Raw genomic sequence first — 28,000 nt, forward strand, 5'->3', positions numbered from 1 at the left:
TCAGGACCGAGCACTGTCTTGGCATCCTTGTCCACTGGCTGGCAGGACCCAGCTGTAGGCTGTCCTGCTTGGGTGGTGTGTGCAGCCCATCAGCGCCCACTGGCTTCCCACATGGGGGTGCAGCGCGCCCAGCCAGGCGAGGCCGGATGAGCCAGGTAACCGTTTCTGCCCTCGCGGTGGTCCTTGACCCCTGAGAGGATTTGCTTTGCCTTTGAAGCTGAGCAGATTGCACCAAATGGCATATGTTTTCAAAGCAATTTCCCTGAGGAGAGGAGCCCAGGCCTCAGCCACACCCCTTCTGCTCTCCATAGATTCCTCAATTGAAGCCGTTTGTCATCCTCCCAGCGGGTGGTTAGGGAGAGGTTATTCAGTTTGCCTCCACCCTCAGAAAGAGTCTGTGCTACCCGGGCCTCACTTCCCTTAATGCTGTGGACGTGGCACAGGTAGTACCCTGGGGTGCCTGCTCTCTTTCTGACATGTTTTCGGGAATGATCTGAGATGGCAGGACAAATGCTCTGTGTTGGAGCAAAAAAGTGACCGAATTGAAGAGTGAGCGTTAGATGGGCAGGGTGGGGTCTCCACCGCCTGGGGGCATAACTCCCCTTGACAGGGTCAACTGCTGCTGTGTTCCAGCTCTTCCTGCCGCTTTTCTGGGGAGCTGGTTTTGCTCCTGCATCAAGACCAGTCTTTCCTGTTGGATTTCAGAGACCACCTCTCCGCGCGCCTCCCGCAGGCCTCCAAGCTGGGCTCCCATGCTCCATTCATGAAGCTCCCTCCTGGTCTCCCACCGCAGCAGCCCTTGATGTCCCTTCATCTCCATTTGTACACGCAGCGTCATGAACCCTCACTGTGAACATCAGCCCCCCGGTGGCGCACAGAGGCTCGGGGGTCAGGGGACCTTGACTGCAGTCTGCTTTGCCCCGGGTAGCTGGGCGGGGCTACTTGAGGTATTCAACCTCTGTGAGCCTCGGTTTTCTCCTTTGTACACTGTGAATAAGCATAATATGTCCCACCTGATCAATGTTAGCTGCTATCCTGGTAGTAATCACAGTCTTTAGCATTCAGTTTACCATTAGCTGGTTCATATTTCATCATCATTATTCTTATTTTCTATACATTTATTTTGTCCACCCACGTGCGTGTTAAGCTCCTTCAGGGTAAAACTCCCAGCCTTTGATCTTCCTCAATGGACGTGTCTGTTGCTGGTGGCACAAACAAGTGCCCTGTGCTTCACTGCAGGAGCGGGAGGGACACCTCAGGGGCTCCAGTGATAAACAGAGTGCCTTCCTTGGGCTCAGCCCCATAGCCACAAATCCATGGTGGATGATGTGGGAGTGGATGCCGAAGTGCTTCCTGCCCTTCTGCTGCTTAAAGAAAGTCCCAGAAGTAAAAGAAGAACATTCAGAAAGGGAACCAGTGGAGAATCCCGCACAAGCCAGAGGAGCAAGGGTGGAGAGGAAAAGCAGGTTCCATCAATGTGTGTGCTGTGATCTAATTTCCTGCAGACAAATGAGGACTAAGGAGAGAACCGGGCCCCTCGCTGCATGATGCAGACGTCCCGGCTTCCTCCTCTGCCATCCGCCGCTGTGCTCCCAGGCAGCTGCCCCGTGGGCTGCCCGGGCTGCTGTATGGACCGCTGCCCCATCTCCCTACTCCGTGCCCAGCACAGAGCAGGCAGCATTCATATTTGTGGGCTGGATGAATTAATTCACATCCAAGCAAATACTGGGGACACAAACCAAGCAAGAAATGAGGCCGGAAAGTCCAAGGTGTTTTCAGTCACTTGGTCAGATCTGCCTTTCTCCTTGAAGAAGCCCTAGGAAGAAAGCCCTGGAGGAGATAATAACGGTGTCTTTCACAATGGAAAGGTCAACCGACCTGTGTTTATTGAGTGACTCAGTGGGCCAGCCCTTTGCTCGGCTTTGTAGGAGATTACGAGACAGGCAAACCCACGGGGTACTCTTGGCAAGCAGGCTGGAATCAAAACGCATAAGAAAAATGAAAGAGCAGCCCGGAGCAGCATGTCATTGTGCAGAAACGTCCAGAAAAGGTTCAGAGGATGGGGCTGTGCTGGGGAGGCCCCGGCAGTGGGGCTGGGTGGGAACACCTGAAGAGGCAGAAAGGAGAAGGCTGGGTGCTGCAGATGTGGGGGTCAGAGTGTCACTGGGCCTCTCCAGGCCAGCTCAGCAGCAGTGTGTGTGTGTGTGTGTGTGTGTGTGTGTGTGTGTGTCCGTGTCCCTTTGCTCAGACCAGCAGTGAGTCCTGGACGGGGTCTTTCAATCATGTGGCTCTCCGGCCGCTCCTCTCTGATCACTGTCCTTCCTGCCAAGGCCACTCTGAAATTTGACTAAGGTTGTGAGTGCATGTTTCAGCATTTCTGGATGCAATTTGGTATCATAGCAAAGAATTAAAGGATATTTTCTATCACTTAAAGTATGTTTCTCTCCCTCTTCCTCTGAGCACCTGACCCCACAATCATCGCTGGCTTTGAAATAATAGACCCATCATAATTATGAGAATTAGTCTGGAGGCTTCTGCCTTATTTGCTCAACTGAGGTTATTGAGGCTGTCTTCAGAGGTGGAAAGGGTGTCCGGGACCATCTCGTCAGAGATGGCAAATTCAGAGAGAGCTATGCCTGCTGGGTGGGGGCAGCCAGGTGGCGAGGCTGAGGGAGGGGCCTGGGGAGGAGGAGGCCCCCTCTGCCCAACCCAACAGCCGCTGCTCCCTGGGACCCTGGACCCAGCGTTGTGAAAGCACAGTTTCTCAGGAGAAGCTGGAAAGCAAGATGATGTGTGAAATGCCCCGAATTTGTAAATGTTAAAAACAAATTTAGCAATGAAAACCCTGTGTAATGAACGTTTGAGATCTCTATTAGATGGCTACCCCGACATGCTACAGAAGTGGAAACAGAGGCCCAGGCCTGGAAAAGGACATGGGCTAGGTCATTAAGGTAATGGAAACTTGTGTCCCCTCTGCCTCCTTGGTCCAAGTCCCGAGCCATAGTGTCCACAAACATCGGGCTAGGAACTTTCCATCGGTATGCTGCCCGCACTACCTGCTCCTTTCCAGAGGCTTCTGCTTGCCCTTGGCCGGGGATGGCTGGCAGCCTCTCTGTGGCCTTGAACCCGTGTTGCAAAGCCTGCTTTAGTCAATGCTCTGAACTGGCTCTGTGACTGTGCCTTCCAGGTGGTGAGGCAGTGGCAACGTGGCAGCCCTGGGCAGCATGCAGGGAAGGCCAGGGCTCTTATGGAGGGTGGCTTCAATGTTCTTATAGGGTGTTAAAGGAATAGAGTGAGAGCTAATGCAGAACTCTTTCTTTGGCTTAATTTATTATAAAATATGTGGCTAAAATGTAGATCACACTGCTGTTTTGGATCTCCGTTTTGATTCCCAAAATTGCAATCATGATAGGTGGATTATAACCGTGCTTTAACATACAGATGAGGAAAGGTATTCCTGTGCAATTTTCCCCTAAGGAGAAGTCAGAGGATAAGGGGCAGGAGTTTTGAATAACTTTGCAACATTTAGTTGTCTCTCTCGGTTATGGGATAGAAATTAGCATTGTAAGACAATATGTGCTGTGAATGCAGCACTGCTTTGAGCATTAGTGTGGAAGAGCTTCCAAAGGGAACGGAGAAAGCGATTTTCCTTATTAGAAAAAGTCACCACGATCTAATCTAGCAAAGTGGTGTCACCTTGTTAAATTGTTGTAGTTACTTAAAAATATGAAGTGCCAGGCACCTTGCTGGAGGCTGGGGATGCCACGGTAAACCAGATGGACCAAAGACTTGCTGGGGTAGTGGGCACAAGCAGTAAACATTGGGTGGTGCACAGCTAGAGGTGAGCTGGGGAGGGGGCAGAGGTGGAGGGATGGGGGGCGGTGAGAATGGCCAGAGGCTTGGGGGCTGCAGGCTGAGGGAAAGGAGCACTCAGTAAGCCTCACACAGACGGGAAGGCAGAGTAGTCCTCATTCTGGCGGTGCACGCAGAGCACCCGTGTGGCGGGATGCCCCCAAGGACATATGTCTGGGCAGACTCTTCCTCAGGGCCAGACATTCAGTAGAAGAGCCAAGCAGAACAACATCCTGATGTGCTGCCCTGGGGCCTGGGCTCTGCTCTGTCCACCAGCACCGGTCCTCGGCCAGCACCCACTCAGCCTCTCCCTCGCACCCCGAGGTTCTGTTTGTCCAGATCATGCCCACCTGCTGCCCCCACCCCAGAATCTGGGCTGGGGCTCTTGAGAGCTGTCAGTTCTGCAGAGCAACACTCAGACTCCCCTTACCTCCCAGGAGAGCTGGCTGCAGCCTCACCCCTCACAGCACAAGCCCTGGACTCAGTGTTACCAGGGAAGGTCAGTGGAGGAGAATGAAGGTCTTAAAAGAAGAAGGTGGCCTCCTTTGGTTACACTACGTGGAATGACCGCCCAGCCTCCCCAGCACCATTCATTCATTCATTCATTCAGGTATCCATCAGTCAGTCAGTCACCAGTGTTTACTGAGCACCTACTCTGTGGCAGGATGTTTTAGGGACATAAGATTGAGAAAAATAGACCCCATCCATCCCAGCTTTTACAGAGTAGACAAGCTACTGGGAGAGATAGAAATTAAGCAGGTATCACACACACATATGGTAAGTACAACCTCTGATACGTGTCACGAAGGTTACGTTCTGGGGTAATCGGGGCTGACCTGACATAGTCTGGAAGTCCGAGAATGTCTCCCAAGGAAACAGCATTGGAGCTGAACCCTCAAGAATTGTGGGATCAACCAGGCAAGTTGGAGGTGGTGTTTGGGGTTCGTGTTTCAGGAAGAGGGACCAGAATGTACTGAGATTCCGATGTCCATCAGGGAGAAAGTTCCAACCTCTCTCTTTCTGGAGGGCCAGAAGGGCTTCCTTGGGACTTTTAGATGTTCGGGGAATGCCCTGGACAGATGCAGAGCAGGCGGGGGTGGGAGCGCGTGGCCCCCTGAAGCATTGTCGAGGAAAGCTCCCAGCTCACATCACATCACAGTTCCAAGTCACTGCCCAGTGCCTGAAGGATGGCTCTAAAATTCTTTCTCAGTATTTGGGTCAGGGGATTTTCTGGTCAGAGGGCCTCTGGGGTGCAGGACTGAGGGGCCCAGTGACTGTATGTCTGGGCAGATGGGGTGCTCTGCAGAGATGTTTAGAGGCAGCCAGCCTGTCGCCCTTTAACGCCAGCCATCTCGTGGACGGAGCACAGGATGGAGAGGCCCGAGCTGCCCAAAATGGTGAATGCTCGCCTCTCTCCCTGTCATCCTGGTCTAACACCTTCCCCCAGGTCTTCCACCTCGCCCCCTAGTTACTCACCTCAAAGGGATGTTTGGAGTAAGTGTGTCTTGTCTAGGAGGTGCCTTGGGGGCAGGTGCCAAATAAACTGTAACTTCGGGGTTAGAACACGTGGGTGTGAGTGGAGCCTTGTTCGTGGGTTTCCCACCACAGAGGCTGGTGTCACTTTGCACACTGGAATTGATCTTCCCAGCATGGCAATGTGACTCCTACTTGGAATGTACTGGGGGAGGGGGCTGACCGTAGGCAGGGCTCCTATGATGATGCCATTAGATGAGTCATCACCTCTGGTTTATCCTGGTCATCTGTGTGGTGAGTATTACAGACCTGGGTAGGTCAGGGGAACTGTCAGTTGGAAATCTATCAGATGCCCTTTCCTCATATTATCTCATTTGGTTTTCACAAGGGATTGCAAAGTAGCACCGTTATTTCCACTTTACTGACAGTGTTTGGAGTCTGGACAAGGTTAGGAGAAGCATTTACAAAGACATAGCTCAGAAGTGGCAGGGCCAGGTTGGAACCCAGAGCTGGCCATCTCGAAGCCAGTGACTTTCCCACTCTGCTGTGATACCAGTGCAGGATTTAAGGTATATTAAGGCCTTGCAAACAACCTATCTTAGGAAACACTCAGATTCCTCTGTACTATTACCCAATTATTATCCAGTTATACAAATAATGGTGCTAAAGTTCATGAAGCTTTAGTGGTTTACTCAGGATCACAGAGTTTAAATTTTAACTCAGATCTTGGCATCAAACACATCTTGGTGTTTTGAGGTGACCCCTTCCGCTCAGCAGTCTTTGCGCATGGCTGGGGGCCGTGGGGACAATTTGCTCTGCTCCCACCACCCATCCCTCCACAAACAGGGCAGTTTATTCGTGCTCCCTCCTTCCCTGGGGGCTCCTTGGAGAACACACTCATTTTGCTTGTCCCTGGTCAAGATTCCTTTGGACTAGTCTATGGGATTTCTAGCACCTGGAAAGTTACCTTTTGGATACTTTTATCTGTGATCAAAGGAAGAATGAGCAGACTTGACCTTCCTGCTAGAAGCTGCTACCCAGGAGGCTAGTCCCCAGGGCTCGGTTCATTCATTCACGCATCATTCATTCGTGCATGTGTTGGCTGAGAGATGGTTGGATGCCTACTATGTGCCACATGTGGAGGAGGACTCGCAGGCTGGTCCTCTGCCAGTTGCTGGCTAGAAGGAGAAGAACAAAATCCAGACTCTTCACCTGGCCAGAGGAGCTAGTTGAGGGCCCACTCAGGATGCGAACATGACCGGGAGCTATCTGAGGTTTATAACACAGCCTCACCTGTAGTTGAGAAAGGTCACTCCTGTGGTTATCAGAAAGCAAAATTTGTTTTCCTCTTTTTGACTTACTTCACGCTGTATGACAGTCTCTAGATCCATCCACCTCACTACAAATAACTCAATTTTGTTTCTTTTTATGGGACTTGAGGACACAGGGAGGGGGAAGGGTAAGCTGGGACGAAGTGAGAGAGTGGCATGGACATATATACACGACCAAATGTAAAATAGAGAGCTAGTGGGAAGCAGCCACATAGCACAGGGAGACCACCTAGAGCGGTGGGATAGGGAGGATGGGAGGGAGACGCAAGAGGGAGGAGATATGGGGATATATGTATATGTATGGCTGGTTCACTTTGTTATACAGCAGAAACTAACACACTATTGTAAAGCAATTATACTCCCATAAAGGTGTTAAAAAAAAAAAAGAAAAGAAAAAAGAAAACAAAGTTGCCGTCAAGCCAATCTCTACCGGTGGGGGGGAAACAGCAAAATCTTCGCTGAATGTGTCACAGTTGTATTGGCTAAAGTTCACTGCCCTACCAGCAGCCTGGGGTGGCGTCAGCCTTGCCAGGACACAGACACTGGACTGCTGGATGGGGAGGGCCATTCCCCAGGGCATCGGCTCTAGCTTTGTTTTGCCAACAGGTACCAAGACAATGGTCAGCGGGGTAACCTCGGCTGTCTCCTTGGCTCCTTTCTCTGCTTTGTGGCCTGAGCCAAGTCCGAAGGTTTTGTCCTTTGGAGATCTACCAACAGGCAAAAGAGCTCCAGAAAAATCTTTGTGCTGTGATGAGCAGAGCTGGGTAGAATTTTTTTTTTTTTTGCTAATTTTTATATGTCAACCAGAGTACTTATTACTACAAGGTATTGAAAGTTTCGGCATTTATTCAAAAAAATTTAAATCTTGATCCATTGATAGTATCCATCTGATAAAGGTTCTCAAATTAAAAGGGCTGGATAAGTCAGTGCGGCTCCAAAATGGCAGTAACTTCAGAGCTGGCAACTGACACTTGTTTTCTGCCACTGTTTACTCTTCAATAAAAAATGCATATTTACCATAGCAACCTCCAGCTCACGTGGTGCCCTGTCTTACCCGCTACCCTCTGCAACAGAATAGCTTCTTAAAGAAACACACACATCCTAATATGCATGCTTTCAGATGCAAAAATGTGTTCTTTATAAGGAAGCCCTCTTTCCTGGGATTTAATGCTAATAAACACGTCATCTTTATAGAAAACATTTTGGTCCCATGTCTTAAATTTTAGGGTGTTCACTCTGGAAATCAAAATAGAATTACTCTTGGAAGGGCTTTTGATTATCTTGAGAGTTTGCTGATTATTTATTTTAATACAGTTCTAATATATATATATATATATATATATATTTGTGTTTATACATATATATATATACATATATATATATATATGTATATATAATTTTTTCCAAGCTGCAGCCATTAGTATCGTTTGAGAGGGAGCTTTTTTGGTGTAGATTCTAATGACCTGCCGCTTCATCTGTGATTAAAGATTGTCATCTACACGAAGCTCAATTGCAGCCTGAATTGTTTTTCACTGTTAACTTGGGAGAATTGCCTGGGTTTTCAGAGCTTTGGAGAAACTTCTCCAACCCGGACTTTTCAGGAAGGGAGCATGCCTTCCCATTCTAGACCTTGTGCAGGTGTCAGGCCCCATCGCTTGGGGCTTGTGGAGTGGGGAGAGCACTAAAGCCACAAGCCTCTGCCCTCCCTCCCCAAGCCATCCTTGCTTGCAGGGGGTCCCCTTGGCAATATTCATGTTAAAAGCTACTATTAATTGGAGCATATCCTGCACCAGGCACGGTGCTGAATGACTTGTTATGACTATCCCTGTTGCGCAGAGAAGGAAACTGAATGAACCTCAGAGAGGTTATATAATTTGCCCAGGATTACACTCCTAAGAATTGTTGGAACTTGGTTTTAACCTGAAGCCTTTGATTGCAAATCTGTTCCACTTAATCTGTGATTGGAACCTTTCTGTCAGACGTAAGCTGGAAGGACAAGTGGGAACGGAATAAGGGGCAGAGAGCGGTGCCTCCCTTCTCAGAGTGTTCTTGGGAGATGTCGCACGGCCTCAGTATCAGGAGAGTTTTTTGGTCCACTCTTCCCATTCTGGTTTGCACCTGTGCCTGACAGCCACATGCTCCTGTGCTGCAGGTCTCCGTGGATGCTACAGCCCTGGGACGGCTGTGTGCTGTGTGTGTGATGAGAGCTGTGGTCAGTGCCCCTCTGGGGCACCTCAGCAGGCTGGGGGTGGGGCGCACCTGAACCAGGCCTGGTGGATTTTTTAAATTCCTTTCAGCCACATACAGACCAATCTGAAAAACAAGAACATATTGTGACTCTGTTATGCTTAGTGGCTTTGGGGGAAAATCCGATTGTGAAGTGAGGCAGGGCTCTCCATGGCGGAGTGGCATTGTGACCCGAACTCGGACAAGGAGAATTGCCCAGACCCCACGGCCCGGCCAGCCAATCTGACTGCAGTGTGTCCACGAGCCATTTCATAATTATCCATCATGAATGCCTCCATGCTGCCTTAATAGATTATTTTAAATGGTGCCTGTGCCTCCCATGCAACCTCTAGTCAGCCCCGAACTGTACATACATACAAGCCGGGAGAGGTAATTGCTTATCATGTATCTTTTTGTTCCAGACACTTTTATAAAAGAGTATGTATTATGTATGGTGTGACCTTCAAATGTCAGGAATGTGTTGTGCAATAAACTGTCAATATTTGTGGTTATAAGGTACTAGATGACTTTTACAATAATTGGAACGGCTATATTAAAAGCTTGGATCACTCAGCTGGTTAAAGAGAAAGACACAGGCCGGTGTTCATCAGGGACTTGCCTTCTGCCAACGATTAAATGAAAGATATTGCAAGGTGCTTAAGATGTCTTCTTTGTTTAAAAAAGAATATGGCAAAACATGTCTCCAGGGGGAAGCGTTTTCTCCAAATCATCCCTTCTCCTTTCAGTGTGCACCACTCCCAAAAGAAAACTCAGCCCCACAAGTTATGGCGACCGACTAAGTGCATTTTAAAATGATTGGTCCAGCTTGTTCTCAGTGTCATTTAAGTAAGAATTCCTGAAACATACCCGACAGTCAAAGAGAGCTCCTCCAATCTTCCCCCCAGCCCCCTCCCCACCCATAAATGAGGGGGCTGTAAATTACCTTAAGAGGATCTTAAAAGCTATAGTTCTTTTAAGAAAATAAATTATGTAGAAATCTTTTGGGAATTTATGCTTTACTGAAAGTAGAGTCTTCTGTAGTCTATAGTTTTTTGTTTTTTTTTTTAAAGAAAGGAACATGTAATTTAAATTACGAAGAAGGGAAAACAAAACAAATATTTTGCAATAATTACAGTAGTAATTGGGGCATGGGTTACTTTTAAAGTATCTGTCTTGTTATACTTTTCTATTGACTAATGTTTCTTTATGCATACGGGAGGCTATTTCTTCCAACGCAATGACATCTTCCTCTTAAGCCAGGGAGTGGACAGATGAAATAGTGCAAGGTTTCCTCAACAACACACCCCCACCTTCTCAAAAGCTCACTTGTGACCTTGCTGATTAGAGTGTGTGTGTGGTTCCTTCCACCTGGATGGAGAGAGACCCGGGAGACACCCCGAGGCCACCTCCTTCAGGAAGCCTCCCCAGGCACCCCTGACCTCCTTCCCCCCTGCTGTTACCACGCTCCAGCCCCTGATGGTCTGTGCTGAGCACTTTGGGGCATTTCTGGTATTTTGCTGGTATTTTGCTGGTACCCGGGGCCAGTTCCTCCCAGGCTACTCAAAACAGCTTCCTTCTTGTAGTCAGGAGCTGATCTTAGCCTCTGAATTTCAGTTTGCTTGCCTCCTCTGATTCTTTTATTTATTTTGAAAAAAGTATGTACAGTTTTTTAAAGTATGTACGGTATGGAGCACTTGCTATGAGCTGAGTGCCTACCACGTGCTGGGGGTATAACAGCAAACAGTAATTAACAGTCCCTGTTTGCGTGGAGCTTGTGTCTGGGGGGAGACAGGTGGTAAGCAGACAAATACATAGGTCAGTTAGCATTTGCAGTAGGTGATAGACGGGTTGCTTGAAGGACCAACCAGAGAAAGAGTGCCCCTGGAACCTAGAGTCGGGGAGAATTCCTTCAGACAGTATGGTCAGAGACGCCTCTCCCAGAAAGGGCCTGTGGACTAAAGCCTGAGTGAGAGTCTCCGTGTGAATTCTGGGGGAAGAGAATTCCAGGTGGATGAGGCATCAGGAACAAAGCCCTAAGTTGGGTACCAGCCAGGAAGGCTTGAGGAAAACAGAAAGATGGAGGGCTGGAGTAGAGTCAGGAGTTGGGATGAGGTCAGAGCAGCAGCGAGGGCCACTTAGGTGGGGGTTGGAGACCATATGTGCTGGGGGTTATTCTAAAGAGCAATGGAGCCACTGGCCTTCCCTCCCCTGCACATAACCGGGCTTTTCCCAGGAGATGGCAGCCCCCTGGGCCGTCCCTCTCCAGACTCATCCTTCTGCCTGGTTCTTGTCACCCAGGCCAGTTCATAGGTAATGCTGTTCTGCCCTGGTTCACCTGAACAGTTTCTGGGATGGATCCCTGCCCACCAGGCCAGAGGGAAGAGAGGGGTGTGCAGAACCCAAAGAGACCCAATCACACCGGATGTCTTGTCAAAGGTTGATTCTGTGAGTCCCAATTCCTGTCTGCTGCGTCCATGGTCACAGTTCCCAGGCTGTGGACTAAAAGTGCCTACCCACAGCTGGCCCTGAGGGCCTTCGGAGAGCTGGCAACCCAAGGATTACAGAGGATGTTGTCAAGGGCAGCATCACACAATGCCAAAGGGAAGAGACCCCATGGGTGGCCCAGTCACCAGCGGATGGGGTTGGGGGGACGGTGGTTCGGAACACTCCCCTGACAGTTAAGAAATGGCTCTGGGTTTGGTAAAACCAGAAACACATTTGGCCCACAGTGCTTGATTTTGAAGCCCTTGTGTATTTTAAGGGAAATTTAATCCATATGTTTCTGATTCATTTTCACTTAACTCATCAAAATGTTGCTTTAGAGAAGCTATTTGAGATCCTAGTATCTTATATTTTTTTCTCCAAATTTTAGCCTTTTAGTGACCTATTTCCCCAATTCCAGAAATCCTATCTTGCTAACAGCAAATGGAGCTCTACACAGTTTTGAGTTTGGGTCAGAGGTGAGGAAGGCGATGATGGAGGACATTCACCTCAGCTTCCTGAGATCTGTCACGAGCTCAGGCCTTGCCAGTGAGCCCAGCCTGGTCCCCGGTCCTAAGAACCCACAGGGAAGCTGGCTGTTGCCTTTTCACAAGTGGTCATCCTTTTCTAAAATAACTCTCTATTTAAACAAATACTTTTGCCAATCCATATTAATGCTTAACTGTTTAACATGACTATATATGGCCATCATAAACCAGAGAACTGTGATGAAACAACAGAGACACCAAACTAACACTGACCCAAGGCATGACTGATGTGTTCCAAGAGTTAAGTACAATTGTTTACAGTAATGTTATAATTTTTATGCATACCATTAATTTAAAATCACTTTTAAAAATAAAGGGAACTCTTCATCAGGAACCTCTACCACAGTAATCATTGTTTTGAGTCTGTTTATTTTACAGTTTTTAAAATAAGGGAAAGTGTTAAGGTTTTTAAGAGGAACTATACATTCCTCTGGATTTTTCCTCCAAGGTATTACTTTTCCTCCCCTGAAAAGATCTTAAAACACTGGTATATGTGGGCAAAGATATTAATAAAGATGTGATTTTTTGGTGTCATGGTCACACTTTAGACTCCACAAATTGTTTTTTCCTTCATTAATGAAGTGAGATCTGTGCTTTTGAGATGCTCTTTGCACAAGACAGACTTTTAGAATGAACTGCACGACTCATCTGGGAAAACGTGTTTACTGTTATAGTAGGAGTTCCATAGAAATTAAAATACCATGGCCTTTTATGTCATAAAGTAGTAAATGCTCAGGTATACAGACAGCTCCCTTACCCATCTGAGGTTGCTGGGAAAACTCTCCATTCCCTGCATGGGCTTATCATCGTCATCAACATCAACGTCATCATCACAATTTTCTTTTAATAAAAATCTTTCCAAAATGTACTTTTGGGCATGTGAAGGGTAAAGCTGCTCGGCAGGATGAGGTGAGCACTGAGAGTACGTGCACAATTTAAAAAGAAACCTCTCTTTACTTTTTCTCTTTGGTCCCACTCTGCCTCTTTTGGTCTCTCTGAACCTTGTTCTCTGTCTCATTCTGTGAATTAATAAGACTACCTAGAGGATTGGGTATAAACCCAGAAGACCTCACCAGTAGAAGGTTCACACTTCTTAGTTCCTGAGTCCTCCCACTGTGACAGCTCTCCAAATCTCCATGACTTAACAGAACCAAGATTTTTTTCTCATTCATGCGCATTCTGGCTCGGGTCGGCCCCCCTCCATCTGGTGACGCAGCCATCGAGGCATCCTCTGTTTTGCGATTCTGCCCCCTCGACCTTTGTGTTGCAAGGGTAGGGTGGCCAGGGAGGAGAGGGAGACGGTAAGGGGCACACTGTCTCTCCTCTGAATCGCTTCCAGCCATTGGCTGGACTAGTCAGTGGTCCCAACTTAGCGCAAAGGCAGTTGGGAAAAGTAGGCTCTCGTGGAATACATAGGAGCACGTACTATCCCTTTCATGGTCGTTTCCTCCCGTATCTCTAAGAGCCATCCCTGTTGCTTATTTGGCTTAGATTGGGCTAGGGTGGGTGAAGGAAAGGCCACGAAGAGGGTGAAGACAGCCTCCAGTGGGCTTGGGGCTCTTCCAGCATCGCAGGATTACAGGGAGCTGAGGGGAAGGGCCAGTAAGTCCAGCTGGGGTGGGGTGAAAGGATTTGCCTGAGGACAGCCAGGCCCCGGGGACCCAGAAGCAAAAGATTCTGCCTCCTGACTCCTGAGGCAGTCTTCTTTGCAAACAAGACTATTTTAAAGAGGTACCGAGGAAGCTCAGTGTTTAAAGATAAACTGGGGGAAAATCTACCCTTAAAATACAAAATTATTTCATAAACCAAGTATTTAAATTCCAAACCAATATGTGAGTAAGGTTAAGCATACAATGAGGCACCCATAGATTCAAATCATATCTGTGTACGAGAGGTAGCCAGTCTCAGGGATGGAGCCAGACAGCTGCTGATGGTATTGTGTGTGTGTCTAGGCGTTAACTTTTGAGAAGTCATTTGTCTTTCTTTCTAAGCATCGATTCTTTGTCTATCCAGGACTCTGCCAGTTTGTGGCGGTTGATGATCCATGACCTTTTTTTTTTTTTTTTTGTGGTACACGGGCCTCTCACTGCTGTGGCCTCTCCCGTTGCGGAGCACAGGCTCCGGACGCGCAGGCTCAGCGGCCATGGCTCACGGGCCCAGCCGCTCCGCGGCATGTGGGATCCTCCCGGACCAGGGCACGAACCCACGTCCCCTGCATCGGCAGGCGGACTCTCAACCACTGCGCCACCAGGGAAGCCCTCCATGACCATTTTTAGTCCCCCAGCCCCTCCTTCAGCCCACAGCTATGGAAACTCCCCCCTACCCTCCCTCTGTGAATTCTCAGGGAAGGTAATGAACCTTAATGTCACCTTGGCCTAGGCCAACCTTGCTATACACTCAGAGGCTTAGAAGCAGCAAAAGGAAATGTAGGAGGCATGGTTTCTGACCTTGAGATGACAAAATTAGGAAGGTCAATTGTCTGATGTCCCCCACCCCCAAATAATATATCTTTTTTTAATTGAAGTATAGTTGAAGTACAATATTATATAAGTTGTATATATTATATATAAGGTGTACAGTATAGTGATTCACAATTTTTAAAGGTTATGCTCCATTTATAGCAATTATAAAATATTGGCTATATTCCCCGTGTTGTACAATATATCCTTGTAGCTTATTTTATACCTAATAGTTTATACCTCTTAGTTCCCTACCCCTATATTGCCCTTCCCTCTTCCCCTCCCCACTGGTAACCACTGATTTGTTCTTTATAACTGTGAGTCTGTTTCTTTTTCTTTTATATTCAGTAGTTTGTCGTATTTTTTAGATTCCTCATGTAAGTGATAACATACAGTATTTGTCTTTCTCTGTCTGACTTATTTCACTTAGCATAATACCCTCCAGGTCCATCCACGTTGTTGCAAATGGCAAAATTTCATTCTTTTTTATAGCTGAGTAGTATTCCATTATATATATGTGTGTGTGTGTCACATCTTCTTTATCCATTCATCTGTTGATGGACGCTTAGGTTGCTTCCATATCTTGGCAATTGTGAACAATGCTGCTATGAACATTGGGGTGCATGTATCTTTTCCAATTAGTGTTTTTGTTTCTTTTGGATATATACCCAGGAATGCAATTGCTGGGTCATAACAGTAGTTCTATTTTTAGTTTTTTGAGAAACCTCCTAAATTCTTGAAACAAAACTTGAAATGATTGGATCCATGTCCTTTTTTTATCTAACCACTCTCAGCTTGTAGGAACAGGAGAAAGCTTGCAGAGTTTTTGATACCTACTACAATTCACCTGTTCTAGGCTGAAACTTGGGAAGGGTTGCATGTATAGTCTATGTTCCTCTGGAATATTATTTGCTACCGCCATATATAAGACATCCATTCCTGAAGAATAGATCCCATATTATTTAGTGGGGTCAAGAAAAGAAGCAGGGGTCCCAGGAGTCATTTCTCATCCCTTTCCCCATCCTATGAGAGCCAGAGCACACCCAGGCTGGGGCTGTGTTGCCTGTAGCCAGATGCCCCAACTCTCAGGGACACCCCAGCCTCTAGGAGCTGGCAGCGCTCCTTTCACAGAGAAGCAGGAGGAACAGCCAGTGGGTCTGAGGCCGACCTCTGTTCACACGCCCACCTTCAGCGTCCTCAACACATTTAGAGAAAGTGTCTGATCAGAGGGAAGAGATACTGCAGATTTTAGGAAAAGGAAAATTTTTTTAAAAGCTCATACCAATCCAAAATCGGCCTGACAAAGGACCACAGGTGTCACTTTTATAATGCTTCTTCCTTTCTGTCGTGTATTTCCTGGAAGGGCTGGGGAAGGGCTGGTCTGTCCATAAGCAGGACCCGTGGTTCTTCCCCGGCCAGCTGTGTGTGGCCACAGGCAGAGCCTCGGGACTCCATCTGGGGAGCCTTGCAGAAGGACAGCTGCTAGTGCTTTTACACTCTGGGCGGGTAGAGAAGGAATCAGAGAGCAGCCTCGTCTTCCCCTCTGAGTGAGCCCCTTGAGTTCTCAGCGGGGCTGGGCTCGGTTTAGCGCACCTTGTTCCTCGATACCCATCCAGGTGTAGGCAGGGACCCACACACAGGCCCTGTGAGTGTGCGGCTCAGCGGGCCTTCCTCTGCCATCACTGACTGACTGTACTTGGCTTTCAGCCTCTCCGGGCGCTTCCTGGGACCACCCACAATTCCCCTTCATCGTTGCTCAAGTTTGTTTTTCTAGTTGGATTAGTCTAAGAGTAAACGCCATAGGCCTTCTGGCCCTCCAAAAAACAAAACAAAACAAAACAAAAACAGAAAAAACATTCCGTGTAAAGTGAAAATTAGACTCTTAAATCTGCAAAGAAAGCTGTTTATCTTACAAATTCATTCTTTTTATTGGGCCACACATATCCAAGATAGAAAGATAAAAGGGAAACAGACACAGGCCATCGCTTAGAGTGACATATAGTGAGACACAGCTCATCCTCACCTTCTGTAAAGCCGGCGGGAGCGCGGGGCAGTGGCCTTATCTGTCTATTTATCTATATCGTGCCCTGGGCCGGGGCTCACCAAAAGCTGCAGTGGAAGTATGTTCCCCACACTCTCTATTCTCTTCTGTTGGACAGCCCTGCCTTGGACTGCTCCCCAGGGGCTCCGACGGAGGAGGATCTGGGGAAGGTGCTCAGCTGCAGACCGTGGGACACGAGGATGGGCAGGGATGCAACATTAAAAGCCCACACCTGCCTACTCCTGTCCTGAAGTCAACACTTAGTTCTGCTCATCATTCAAATGGACAGCTCATGGCCTCCTAACTTAAATAGGGTGTCTTAACCCTGTTGCAGGGAGCACTTGGGCAGAATTTTAATCAGGCTCGTTGTTATTTTAAGCTGACCTCATGATCCCACAAAAGGAATGAGTAATGCTGGGAGGGCAAATGCAACAGGTTTGGGGTTGGTGTGGCTTGGGGGTGGTGGAGGGAGATGGGTAAGAGATGGCCTCTCAGCTGTTTATGACTAGGATGCGGTTGACTTGGAATTGGCATCTGGCATCTGGCCATTGTTATCCTGGGCTCTCGACAAACTGGCTCTTTAAGACAGAGGTGGTGGCAGCCCTGGTGGACTTGACCTGCGGACAGGGACTTCCTGCTAGGACTGCATGTGGGACATTTGTTTGCCGTGACCTGGCAACACTCTCTTGTGCCTATTTTCCCTTATCAGCAGCCCAGTAGCCATCTTTGGTAGTCTCTCCACAGTCATGTGGACAACCACAAAGCTAGTGCTAGGTCAAGTGGGTTCTAGATGTGGATGAACTGAGTCCCCCTCCCTGTGTAAAATTACGAGGAAAAAAAAAAGCTGGGCAGTTAGACCTTTGAACAGCTCTTCCAAGGATGGTTAGAAGAGTTGTGGAGAATAGGATTAAAAGTGAGCCTTCAAGGAAAATTTCTAGGGTGATGATGCCATCGTGCACAGTCCAAATTCAGAGAGGATGCTCGAAGCCAGAGGGTTTCCACGGTTGCACCGAGCAGACATCCAAATAGGAATTAAGCGCGACTGCCTTCGTCTTGTCCATGGCCTGTAAGTCTGTCCCTTTTGGCCGTGAGCAGAGAGCACCAGGAGTGGATGTTGAAGAATAAAAGCAATTTGCATTTTCCAGTGCTTGGAAGGTACAAATCTTGTTTTTTTTTGCTCTCTGCGGAACTCACAGGTCTGCTTATTATCCCAGAAGGTCCCCTTGTTCTCATGGTGAAATCTACCAGGAGACCTAGAGGGTGGGCCGGAAGCTGCGGCCAGGACCCTGCCAGCCTCAGGAGCTTGGGTTATGTGCCAAGAAGCAGCCTCCAGCCCTGCGGGGAGGCCAGAGGAGAAGGCTTGCCTGCCTCCCCTTCTCGAGATGCAGAGTCCCAGCTCCTGCCCTGCTCCCCTGATGTCGCCTCTTTGACAACGTGATGTCAGGCCTCGGGTGTTGCAATAACATATCCTCCAACCACTAGATATTTTCACAGTTCTATTTACTATTATGTCCCATCATTTCTGTGCAGAAGGCAGCCGTATGTAAATTTTATTCCATTTTCTAATGGTTTGGGTTACATAACAAATAACAGCAGGAAGGAACATTTGTATTGATACTTTACAGAGGAAGTTCTCAGGTCACTGCACAAAGATTTAACTGCAGTGCTCTAAGTTTATGGGAGTTCTGCAGCTGAGTTTCTGCACATGACTTTGAATATGTCACTATATGTTTATCATGGGCTAATTGTGGAACCACATTTCCATACTTTTTCTTCTCCCTTTCATGAGATTACACCAGCCAGCGATGGAGGCAAGACTCTACAAGGAAGAAATGATCAGTTTGGGATAATTTTCTTTCCTGTCCCAAAATAGCTGTACGTCTGCATGTCTTGGGGACTCAGCCGAGACACATTTTTTTTCATTTGTTGCCTGATATAATGCAAATGTGATTTTGATCCTATAGCAAACTCTCCAGCTAGTCCATATTATAAATTAATCAGACTCAACAACCACCAACATTTTTAAACTTTTGAAAAAAAATGTTTAATAGGAGCTAAGCAAAAGAAGAAATCAAACCAGCTGCTGACACAGCTGTTTCTTTTCTTGTTTAATTCAGTTCAATATAAAGGTACCATATGCTGCTTAAAATCATGATAGGAAAGATGAAATAATTTAAGAGAATAACAAGAAAATACGTGAATTGTCAGCATTCTGTCAGATTTAAAGAATGAAATAGACAGGTGTAGTATTGACATGTTTAGCCTTGTGTGGTGTTGGCAGTTTTGGTGCGAACAACTTCTGACATGTGCTGAAGTGATGTGAGAATATTTCTCCTCCATTGCAGACATTGGAGAGGAGGCTGGGAGATCTGCCGGCGTCCAGCAGCCCGCACTGCTTCGAGACAGGAGCCTGGGCTCGGCCATGAAGGACTGCCCGTACTGTGGGAAAACCTTCCGGACATCCCATCACCTAAAGGTCCACCTGAGGATACACACAGGTGAGGGATCCAGGTGCACAGCTCCAAGGAGGAGGCCCAGGGTTGCCATGCTCCTGTCCTAGGTCCACCCTCTGTGGGTCTATCCGTGCACCATTGTGTGGGTCTGAACCGACCCTAACGACCCAGTTCTTTACTCCATACTCACCCCCCTGAATGACACATGGACATGTGGACGTGGATCTCCCATGGTCCAGGCCTGGGATGATGATGCTTTGTCCGGGGCCCTGTGACACTTTGCTGATGGCATCCTTCTGCTGCACTGAAGTAGCACCTCCCACATCCTCACATGGACCAGGGGCCTTTCAGGTGCAGGTGATGAGAACCCAGCTCAAACTCTAACTATACAAGGGCACGTAGGAGGTCTTTGAAGGCAGGCTGGCTTCTAGCCCAGCTGGGGTTACGTGCCCACACCTGGGACTGGATAGATGGAGAGGAGGGTGGGTGACTCTCCACTGGGTCTCCTCAAAAGAAAACTCGAGACGCTCTTAACCAAGCCGCTGGACCACTGTGGTCATTTCCCCTGTTACGGCGTTGTCCGAGCCCCTCAAGGTGAGGGCTTCTCTTGGTCTCTCTGTCTTGTCTCTCGGTCATGGTTCTTGTGAGCTTTTCTGCTAGCTGTTTGCACATTGCCAATACAAAAAAATTCTCTCTGACATATGGACACCTCCATTTTCTTTGATTTTTCTCCTGACACTTTATCTATTGGAGTGTGAGCTGCTTCAGAGGATAGACAAATACGCCATCTATTTTCAAAAATAATTGTGGTCTGTTTCCCAAGGAATCAATAAAGCTTAGGGTTGTGAAGAATATTTAATGTGTACGGGCCTCATGTGCAGCATGTGGTTAAAGACAAGGAGCCCTCACCTGGACCCTCACCTGTGCCTGCAAATCTCCCTGACACCCAGAGGAGCCCTGAGGACAGGTGGCAGTGGGATGGGCTGCTGTCTTTATTCTCAGCCTGGGTGCAGTTGGGCATCACCACTGTCCCTCCCTGTCCTGGAGCACTTCTCTCATGGGGTCACCCCAGGGCAAAGAGGGGTCTCCTAAAATTACGTGCCAAGCTTGCTCACCCTCCAGGGTCCATGGGACCCGACCCACCTTACCCATCTTCACCCTTATCACCACCCTGCGACCCCATTGCCTTCTTCCTGTTCCTCCAATGCAGAGTGCTTGCTTCTGCCGCAGGACCTCTGCACCTACTGCCCCCTCCACCCGGAATGTTCTTCCTCCAGGTGGTCACTGGGGGCTTAGCGTCATGTGATCTCTTCAGAGAGATTGCGTGACTACCCTGCCTGAAATATCCCTCACGCCCCTGCTTTATTTTCTCCATAGACTTAACACCTTCTGAAATTATCTTGTTCAGTTCAGTTGTTCATTTCCTTCTGTGTTGTCTGTCTTCCACCAAATAGAATGTGAAGGTGTAATATTATCCATCTATTTAATTGCTGTAGAACCCCGGGGCCTACAAGAACACCTTGCAGTAAACTGCAGCTTACAGGGGGCATGGTACATTTTTTGAGAGGTTGAATGACAGAACAAATAAGTGAGTGACCCTACTCCTGCAATGCCTGCCCTGTGACGGGTAGCACAGAGGGGACAAGTGCAGTGGGGAACGTGGACCCTTCCCTAGGGAACCTGTGGTCCTTTGGGAAAGGCACCCTGCACACGTGAGCTGGTCAGAAGCCACAGCGTGGCAGCCAGGCTGCAGGTGCTAGATTCCTGGTTATGGATGGAAGACCTTTCCGCAGGAGCTTCACGAGGAGTCCCTTAGTTCCTGCCTCAGGGCCTTTGCACTTCTCTGTAAGATAGGTCACCAGCTTGCACCCTCACCTTCAGAGTTTGGCACCAATGTCCCCTTCTCAGTAAGCTCTTCCCAGTGATGGGGCTCAAGGAGAGGCAGCTCAGCTTTCTCAGATCATGGTAATTTCCACTTTCCTCCCCAGGTTGGAGCCGGGTCCCCTAGTGTTGTGGTGGTTGGGAGGGACCCACAGACCGTCAGGACATGGGAGACAGTCCACCAGGGCACCCACGGTCTCACTGCCTACAGGAGTGTGGAGACCTGGCCAGGCGGGTGCTGTGATACTTCCCTTTCATGTGATGTGGATACAGGCTCCTGGGCCAGGTTTCCCAGGTGCATGATGGCTCACAACAGGTGAGGCCGGCCCTGCCGGGGAGTGTGGGTCTGGAAGGAAAGGGGCAGTGCCTCCCAACCAGGAGCTCTGCTGCCCCTGGGGGCCCCCACCCCCATCAGCTTGCCTGTGGTTCAAGTGGAAACGCCACAGAATATTCTTGGTAAATTAGGACTGAAGCTGGCAGAAAGAAGTCTTGCTGAACCTGGGTAGAAACAAATGGATACTGTTTTTAGAAGTTTTAAAGCTTGAGAAACATTATGTTTTTCCAAACTTTTGCTTCTTTTGCGTCACAAACTTCCAAAGTTTGTGATCAATAGTCTTTGGAGACACAGAGAGAAGCAAGACAGGGCCACGGACAGAGGCATTCCAGAAACTTCCCAGAATAAGGGTGAAAATGAAAGAAGCCATGGAAACATCACACCACCAGCCCTCCTCGGAAACAGAATTTGCAGTGTTTAAAAGGCAGAATGGTAACCGGATAAAGATCAATTTCCTTTTATCAAAGAACAAAGAAGTTGGAAAATGCTTACACTTGCGCTTCTGAACAGAACAGAAAGTGTTACACGTTATAAATCACCAAAGTAAAACATCCATTGTGACAACATAAAAGTGCAGATTAAGTGTAATTCAAAATCAAAATCAAGTGGTTTGATAATGAATGAGTTAATAGGGGCCCCAGTTGTGGAGATGTCCTGTACTGCCTTCCCCTTTCTCTTTGCGGTTTTGTATTTCCCAGTGACATGCCCAGAGGACAGCAGTCTCCAAAATAGAAGAGTTGTTTTCCAAGATGCCATCTTTTGAAGTTTTTCTATAATGGACCCATACGAGCACATTAAAAATCCAATGTGTAATAAATATATTTTAATTGGTCAGGATATGAGGTGGAACATTCTCTGTGTCTTTCTGTCCTACCCCATCTCTATGGGAAGTTTTGATCGTATAGCATCAACTCTGATGAAAACACTTTCCATTATTAACTCCACTACATTAACTCAGTTACTGCTCTTCTTCTCCCAACACCTGTTTATTAGAGAGGTTCTGAGCAGATGCACCAGTCTGGTTGCTTTGAACACCTGTGGGCTGGGCAGAGCCTGCAGGTAGCAAGAACGTTTCTGTTGTCCCCCAAGCTCCAGCCAGGTCCATGCGTGATGGAGGGGAGGCACCCAGAGTACCCTCACATCCTAGGGGCTGCCCCTCTCCGGCTCCTGCAGGACAGACGTTGATTGCTGCCCACACAGGGAAGGCTGAACTTCTCTCCTATTTGAAAGTTGGGCTGATTAGGACCCAATCCCTGGACGTGTGCGATTTGTCTTCTAGAGCACGCTGCCGGTGATTGGAATTCAGAGCCAGTCAGTAAGGAGACTTTGTCAGTTAGGGTTCTCCAGGGAAACAGTGTGCGTGTGTGTGCATGTGTGTGTGTACACATCTATGTACATGTACATAGATACACATCTATATACATATACATACATATCTATATACATATATACACATCCCTATACAAATATATACACATCTCTATACAAATATATACACATCTATATACATCTATATACAAATATATACACATCCCTATACAAATATATACACATTTCTATACAAATATATACACATCTCTATACATATATACACATCTATATACATATACATATGTAGATACATCAATATACATATATACATCTATAAATATACATATATATACAAATATATATCTATATATACACATCTGTGTACATATACATATATACACATCAATATATATATACATATAGAGAGAGAGACAGAGAGAAAGAGAGAGGTCTTTATTATAAGGAATTGGCTCACTTGATTATGGAGGCTGAGAAGTCCCATGATCTGCAGCTGGTCAGCTGGAGGCCCCAGAGAGTGGATGGTATAAGTTCCAGTCTGAGTCCAAAGGCCTGGGAAGCAGGAAGGCTGATGGTATAAGTCCCAGTCTGAGATGGAGTCCCAGCTCAAAGAGAGAGCTCCCTTACTCAGATTTGTTCTATTCAAGCCTTCCACGGATTGGATGAGGCCCACCCACACTGGGGAGGGCAATCTGCTTTCTCAGTCTACTATTCAAATGTTACTCTCATCCAGAAACACCCTCACAGACACATCCAGAATAGTGTTTGACCAAATATCTGGGCGAAGCACTTAGTCATACCATGCAACAGGAGGCAGGGAGGCCCCCAGGTTGCCCCTGACCGAGGCCAGCCAGTCATTTCTTTATTGGCTGCCTGCAAATGTACTCCATCTGTTCCCTCACTACCCCCTCCTCCAGGTACTACCTTGGGGATACTCTGAAGGGTCCAGTGTGTCTGTTTTGTGCAGGAGGTAGGCAGGCGCTGATCAGTTCCTGAAAGGCTGGAGGGGTGTGCATTCCCCACAAGCCCCAGGAGGGTGTAACACCCCATGTGATGACCCACCTGTGTGTCAGGTTTCCCAGGGGGTGCCTGTTGTCCCAGGAAGGCCATTTTAGAGAAATATAATAAGCAACCTCACTCATGAAAACTTGGAGGCACTAAAGTTCAGAGACTAATTAAAAATAAATCTCATTAGTTTTTTCCCCTCTCAAACTATGCTAGTGGTTTATTAATCTGGTTTTGATTTGCTGCATGTGTTGGTCTGGCCCTGAGTTGGGCATCTCTTTATGGACTAGATTTGTACAGGGAAGCCAGCCGTGGTTCTCCAGGGGTCTCAGGGTGGGCTGAGGGGCATGCCCAGCACTGCCCACCCTTCTGGGTGCTCCCTCAGTGATATAGCGGCTGAGCGCTGCCCAGGTGGGATGCACGGGGTGCCCTCCTTTGCTCTCACCTGCATTCTTGGCACCAGACCCGAGGCTCCTCTATCCTGATGGAGCCAAAGGGGACTGTGGAGGTGAGAAGGCTTCTCTCCTGCAGCCCCTCCAAAGGGTTGTGTGCCCTCCCTGTGGGGAAGGCACAGCCTGGGAGTTTTCTTGCCTCATGACTGAAGCTGTCTACACAGCATGACAGCAACTGGATGCCCACAGAAGAATTCAGCCAACAAGGATAGTATAACAACAACAATGACAGTAACTGTAGTCACCACTCTCTGTGCACTCACGTGTGCAAGCACCGCTTGCTGCTTGTGGATTATTATTATTCGCCCCTTAATCCTCACAGCACTTTGGAGGCCAGGTTCCAAATCGCCCCTTATCCCGCCCCGTCCCCTTTGCAAGGGGAGGGAACTGAGCCTCAGAGATGTGAAGCTACCCACCCAGAGTTGCCCAGCATTGATTACAGGTCATAATCCAGATCTGCCTAATTTAGAATTCCATTCTATTAACCACTGCACTGTATTGCTATTTTTACTTTTCTGGGTGAATTTTTGGCTTGTTTTAGGGAATTAATGCAACATTTCTTTGACAGTGTGTGTCCACACCATAACCAGCTGGAGGAAAGGAAGTGACTTGTACCCACAAGGTGTGTTGACGCAGCCTCCCAGCGATTTAAAAGGGAAGTACTGTGCACCCTGGCTCCTCCTTGCTCCCTAACTCAGACTGGCCTGAGGCCTCCTTGACCCACTTGCCTCCATTTCCCACCAGCCCAATGAGCTTAGGGAGGCGGTGGGGCAAGGAAACGGCTACTGTGGCTGGTGGAGGCCCCCTGACCCCTGGCATGGAAAGTGGGGTGGAATTAGACGCTGGCATAGTGGAGATGATAAACTCCTGATGCCTTTTTGGAAACTGCCTTTCAACCAAGCAGCGACTGGTCTGTGGATGTGGGTGGAAATGAAAGTTCAGCCCGCCTAAGCTAGGTACCCTAAGCCTGATACACACACAGCTTACCTTTGATGCTTTTGCGTCTCCTCTTCTGGTGAGGTAACCAGGCTGTTTCAACATTTATAAAAGCACATTGAATAAATGTTCAGAAAAGGATTGGTTAAAATGGGCGCTCTTCCCATTTCCTCTTCTAAAAGGAGAGCATTGAGTTATTCTTAGTGGGGGACAGATACCTGCGTAATGATGAGAAAACAAAAAGACCCATTTGCCCGAAAGGAGACGATTCCTTTTTTTCTTTTTGTTTTGAATTAAGATTCTGTCGTTTTTCTAAGATGAACTAAAAGCCCATTTCCTTCTTCCACAGTCCCCCATCCTTGCTTTTCCTGCCTTAATGACATCCCAAACTTTTGTTGAAAATAATTGATTGAATTTAAATTTCCTTAAAAGTTTAAGAGGTAACGTTACAGTATAAATTTCCTACCAAACACTAAGTAGGGAAATATCCATTAGTGAAATTAACTACAGTTTCTAGGTAGCTAACAATGTACCGTATACAGTAGGGCATGGCTAATGAACACTGCAGTGGGCGATATTTCATTATACAAATTAATGCTCACATTTTAATGGGAAAGTCACATAATGAATCTCGGCTTCAGTGACAGCAATTAGAGACACAGATTGTCCCCTTCTGGACAAGGCACTGTTTAGCAATAAGCAGCTGTGTGAAAAGTCTTCAGGTTTACAACATATATATGCTTTGGGGGAATTAGTGTACAATTTATATTAATGTACTGAAGCTTTTCTGCAGAGGCACCACCGTATTTATCTCTCCTGGTATTAACTAAGTAAAGACATGTAGAAAGACTAAATAAATATCAAATAGAGGATGCAAATACGGGAAAATATTAGGTTACCCAACGTAAAAGTGAAAACACTTTTGGGGTTTTAACACACACACACACGAGAAAGTTAGAAACATGAAGCCCTTCTTAAAAGCTTGATAAAGGAATTTCCAACGAGAATAAAATGAATCCCCCTGTTATTTTTGGAGAAGCACTATAGGGAACTTGCTCTGAATAGTTCCAGAATAACTCCCCAGAACAGTGAGGTTTCCTTGAATATCAAGTGCAAAGTGAGGCTCAGAATGGTGAAAGACATGACCATGTAAAAATAGGTACAATTAACTAATTATACCACTTGGTCATATAGTTCTTAAAATTTATGATACAACGACTTGGAGAAGTTATCAATGATATTCCAGAATTGAATATGCGTCTTATGCCATGTGTCAGTGGGTAGCTGGTTTAATGTAAGATGGTTCCAATAATTTCATTAGACCATGGAGTGACCATTAGACCATGGAGTGATGAACCATGGAGTGATGAGTTTTTTAATTTATTACGCCTTTTCTAGCAAAACTCCCTTTTCTAGAAGTGCATTGTTTGGGCCCACTTCTTATTCCTTTAAAATATTGTGAGAAGTTTCCCCACAGAAACCTACTGTTGTGGTTCCCTGCTTCCTTTGGTAGGTGAATGGCTCAACACTGGTCATCCTTTTCCCAGACACAAGTTTCATAGACCAGACCTGGTCTGCAGGATAGGGTCTTTGGCCCTCTCTGTGTTTGAAAAAGTTTTTAAGTACGTGCCAATATTTTAAAACTGGGATATTGCATGTAGAAATCTGGAAGCAAGGCTTTCCTTAGATCGAGGTCCTTGTGTCCACTGCTGGTGGCATTGGGTGGCGGTGGCCCTCCAGGAGAGGTGGGTGGCCCCCACCCCGCTGTTTCGCACACTCGTCGTCTGCTCAGCTCTGAAAGCATCTGAGGGTATGGCTCCTGCAACAGGCAGATGCAAAGACATTGAATGCGAACATCGTGGAGGTGACCAGAGGGCCCATGTCACCCTGCAAAGCCTTGGGCAGTCTGTCCGATTCCCCCCAGTAGATTTGGACTCACTTATGGGTCTGAGGACAGAGCTGCTGGCAGGGTCTGAGGTTGTCTGGGCCACGGGGCTGCACAGAACGTCTTTCCGAGTCTCAGGCAGAGCCCTGCCCGGGTGAGAGCGGGCTGGGTGGGACGAGAAGCAGCTCTTAGCACAGGACTCGGCGTTTGTCAGTCGACGACACCGAAGAGCAGACCTTGACCATACCTCAGAGCCCGCTGAATGTGCTGACAGGTTTTTCCCACCCAGTCCAGGCCACTGTTGTGAGACACTTGCCTCCTGAGTGCTCTGAAATGTGCCCTCCAGGGAGGTTGCTTGGGAAACAGCTGGACTGTTTCCAGTGAAACGAGACCCTTGGGTGGCCAGGCTTCCCCAGGGGGATGTGCTCACCCCTGGGTCTGCCCACCAGAAACGCACCCCAGCCGGGGCTAGTGGTGGTCTCCAGAGCATTTCCTTGTACCTGATGAAGCCCAGGAAAGGCTTTAAGGCAGAGGACGATAGTGGTTATCCGAATCATTTAGGGGTTATAAAGAAAATAAAATCAGGTTTTTGTTCATTTTTAAAACGAAACATCCAAAGCGGGTGGGTTTATCCCACACAGCTCACTCTGGAGCATTTATCTGGGGAATTGGGTGGTAGGGGGCAGTCACCCAAATAAAGCCTCTCAGGAACTTGGAGGTGGAACCACATGGAGAAACCACTGCGAGGGCTGTTCCAGGGTGTGTGCACGGGCGGTGCATGGAAGGCTTTCTAGAGCCTGTGCAGTCAAAATAATCCTTGAGGACTCTCGTTAAGTGGCCCCGAATTTACCAGGGCCTGGATCCTTGGAGGCTTAGATGCTAAGAATTAACCATTCTTGTTTCTCAGATGTGGCCTCTTTTCCCTGGAACAGTGGTGGTCAAGACCTGTTTTTAACTTTAAAAGAACAGTGGGTCAAGTGAAGAGGTCCTCTCCTGCACTGTGTGGTGTGTGTTTGTGATGCGTGTGTGTGTATGTGATGTATGGTGTGTATGTGTGTGTGTATGTGATGTGTGGGGTGTGTGTGTGATGTGTGTGTATGATGTGTAGTGTGTGATGTGTGTGTGTGGTGTGTATGTGTGTGTGTGATGTGTGGTGTGTATGTGTGTGTATCTGATGTGTGGTGTGTGTGTGATGTGTGGTGTGTGTGTCTGTGGTGTGGTGTGTGTGTGGTGTATGTGATGTGTAGTGTGTGTGATGTGTGTGGTGTGTGTGTGGTATGTATGTGATGTGTGGTATGTGTGATGTGTAGTTGT

The 28,000-nt window shown here is 47.6% G+C and overlaps 1 protein-coding gene across 1 annotated transcript in view; it reads left to right on the forward strand.

The window, feature by feature from the left end:
- The window catches only part of ZNF536 (zinc finger protein 536), a 153,521-nt gene that overhangs the window by 111,959 nt on the left and 13,562 nt on the right, over positions 1 to 28,000 (forward strand). The window contains exon 3 of the mRNA XM_029208684.1: positions 18,757 to 18,909. Coding sequence (XP_029064517.1) covers positions 18,757 to 18,909 — 153 coding nt within the window. The remainder of the gene's footprint in view (positions 1 to 18,756; positions 18,910 to 28,000) is intronic.

Source organism: Monodon monoceros, unplaced genomic scaffold (genome assembly GCF_005190385.1).
Source record: "Monodon monoceros isolate NGI ecotype Baffin Bay Population unplaced genomic scaffold, NGI_Narwhal_1 Super_Scaffold_10, whole genome shotgun sequence".
NCBI lineage: Eukaryota > Metazoa > Chordata > Mammalia > Artiodactyla > Monodontidae > Monodon > Monodon monoceros.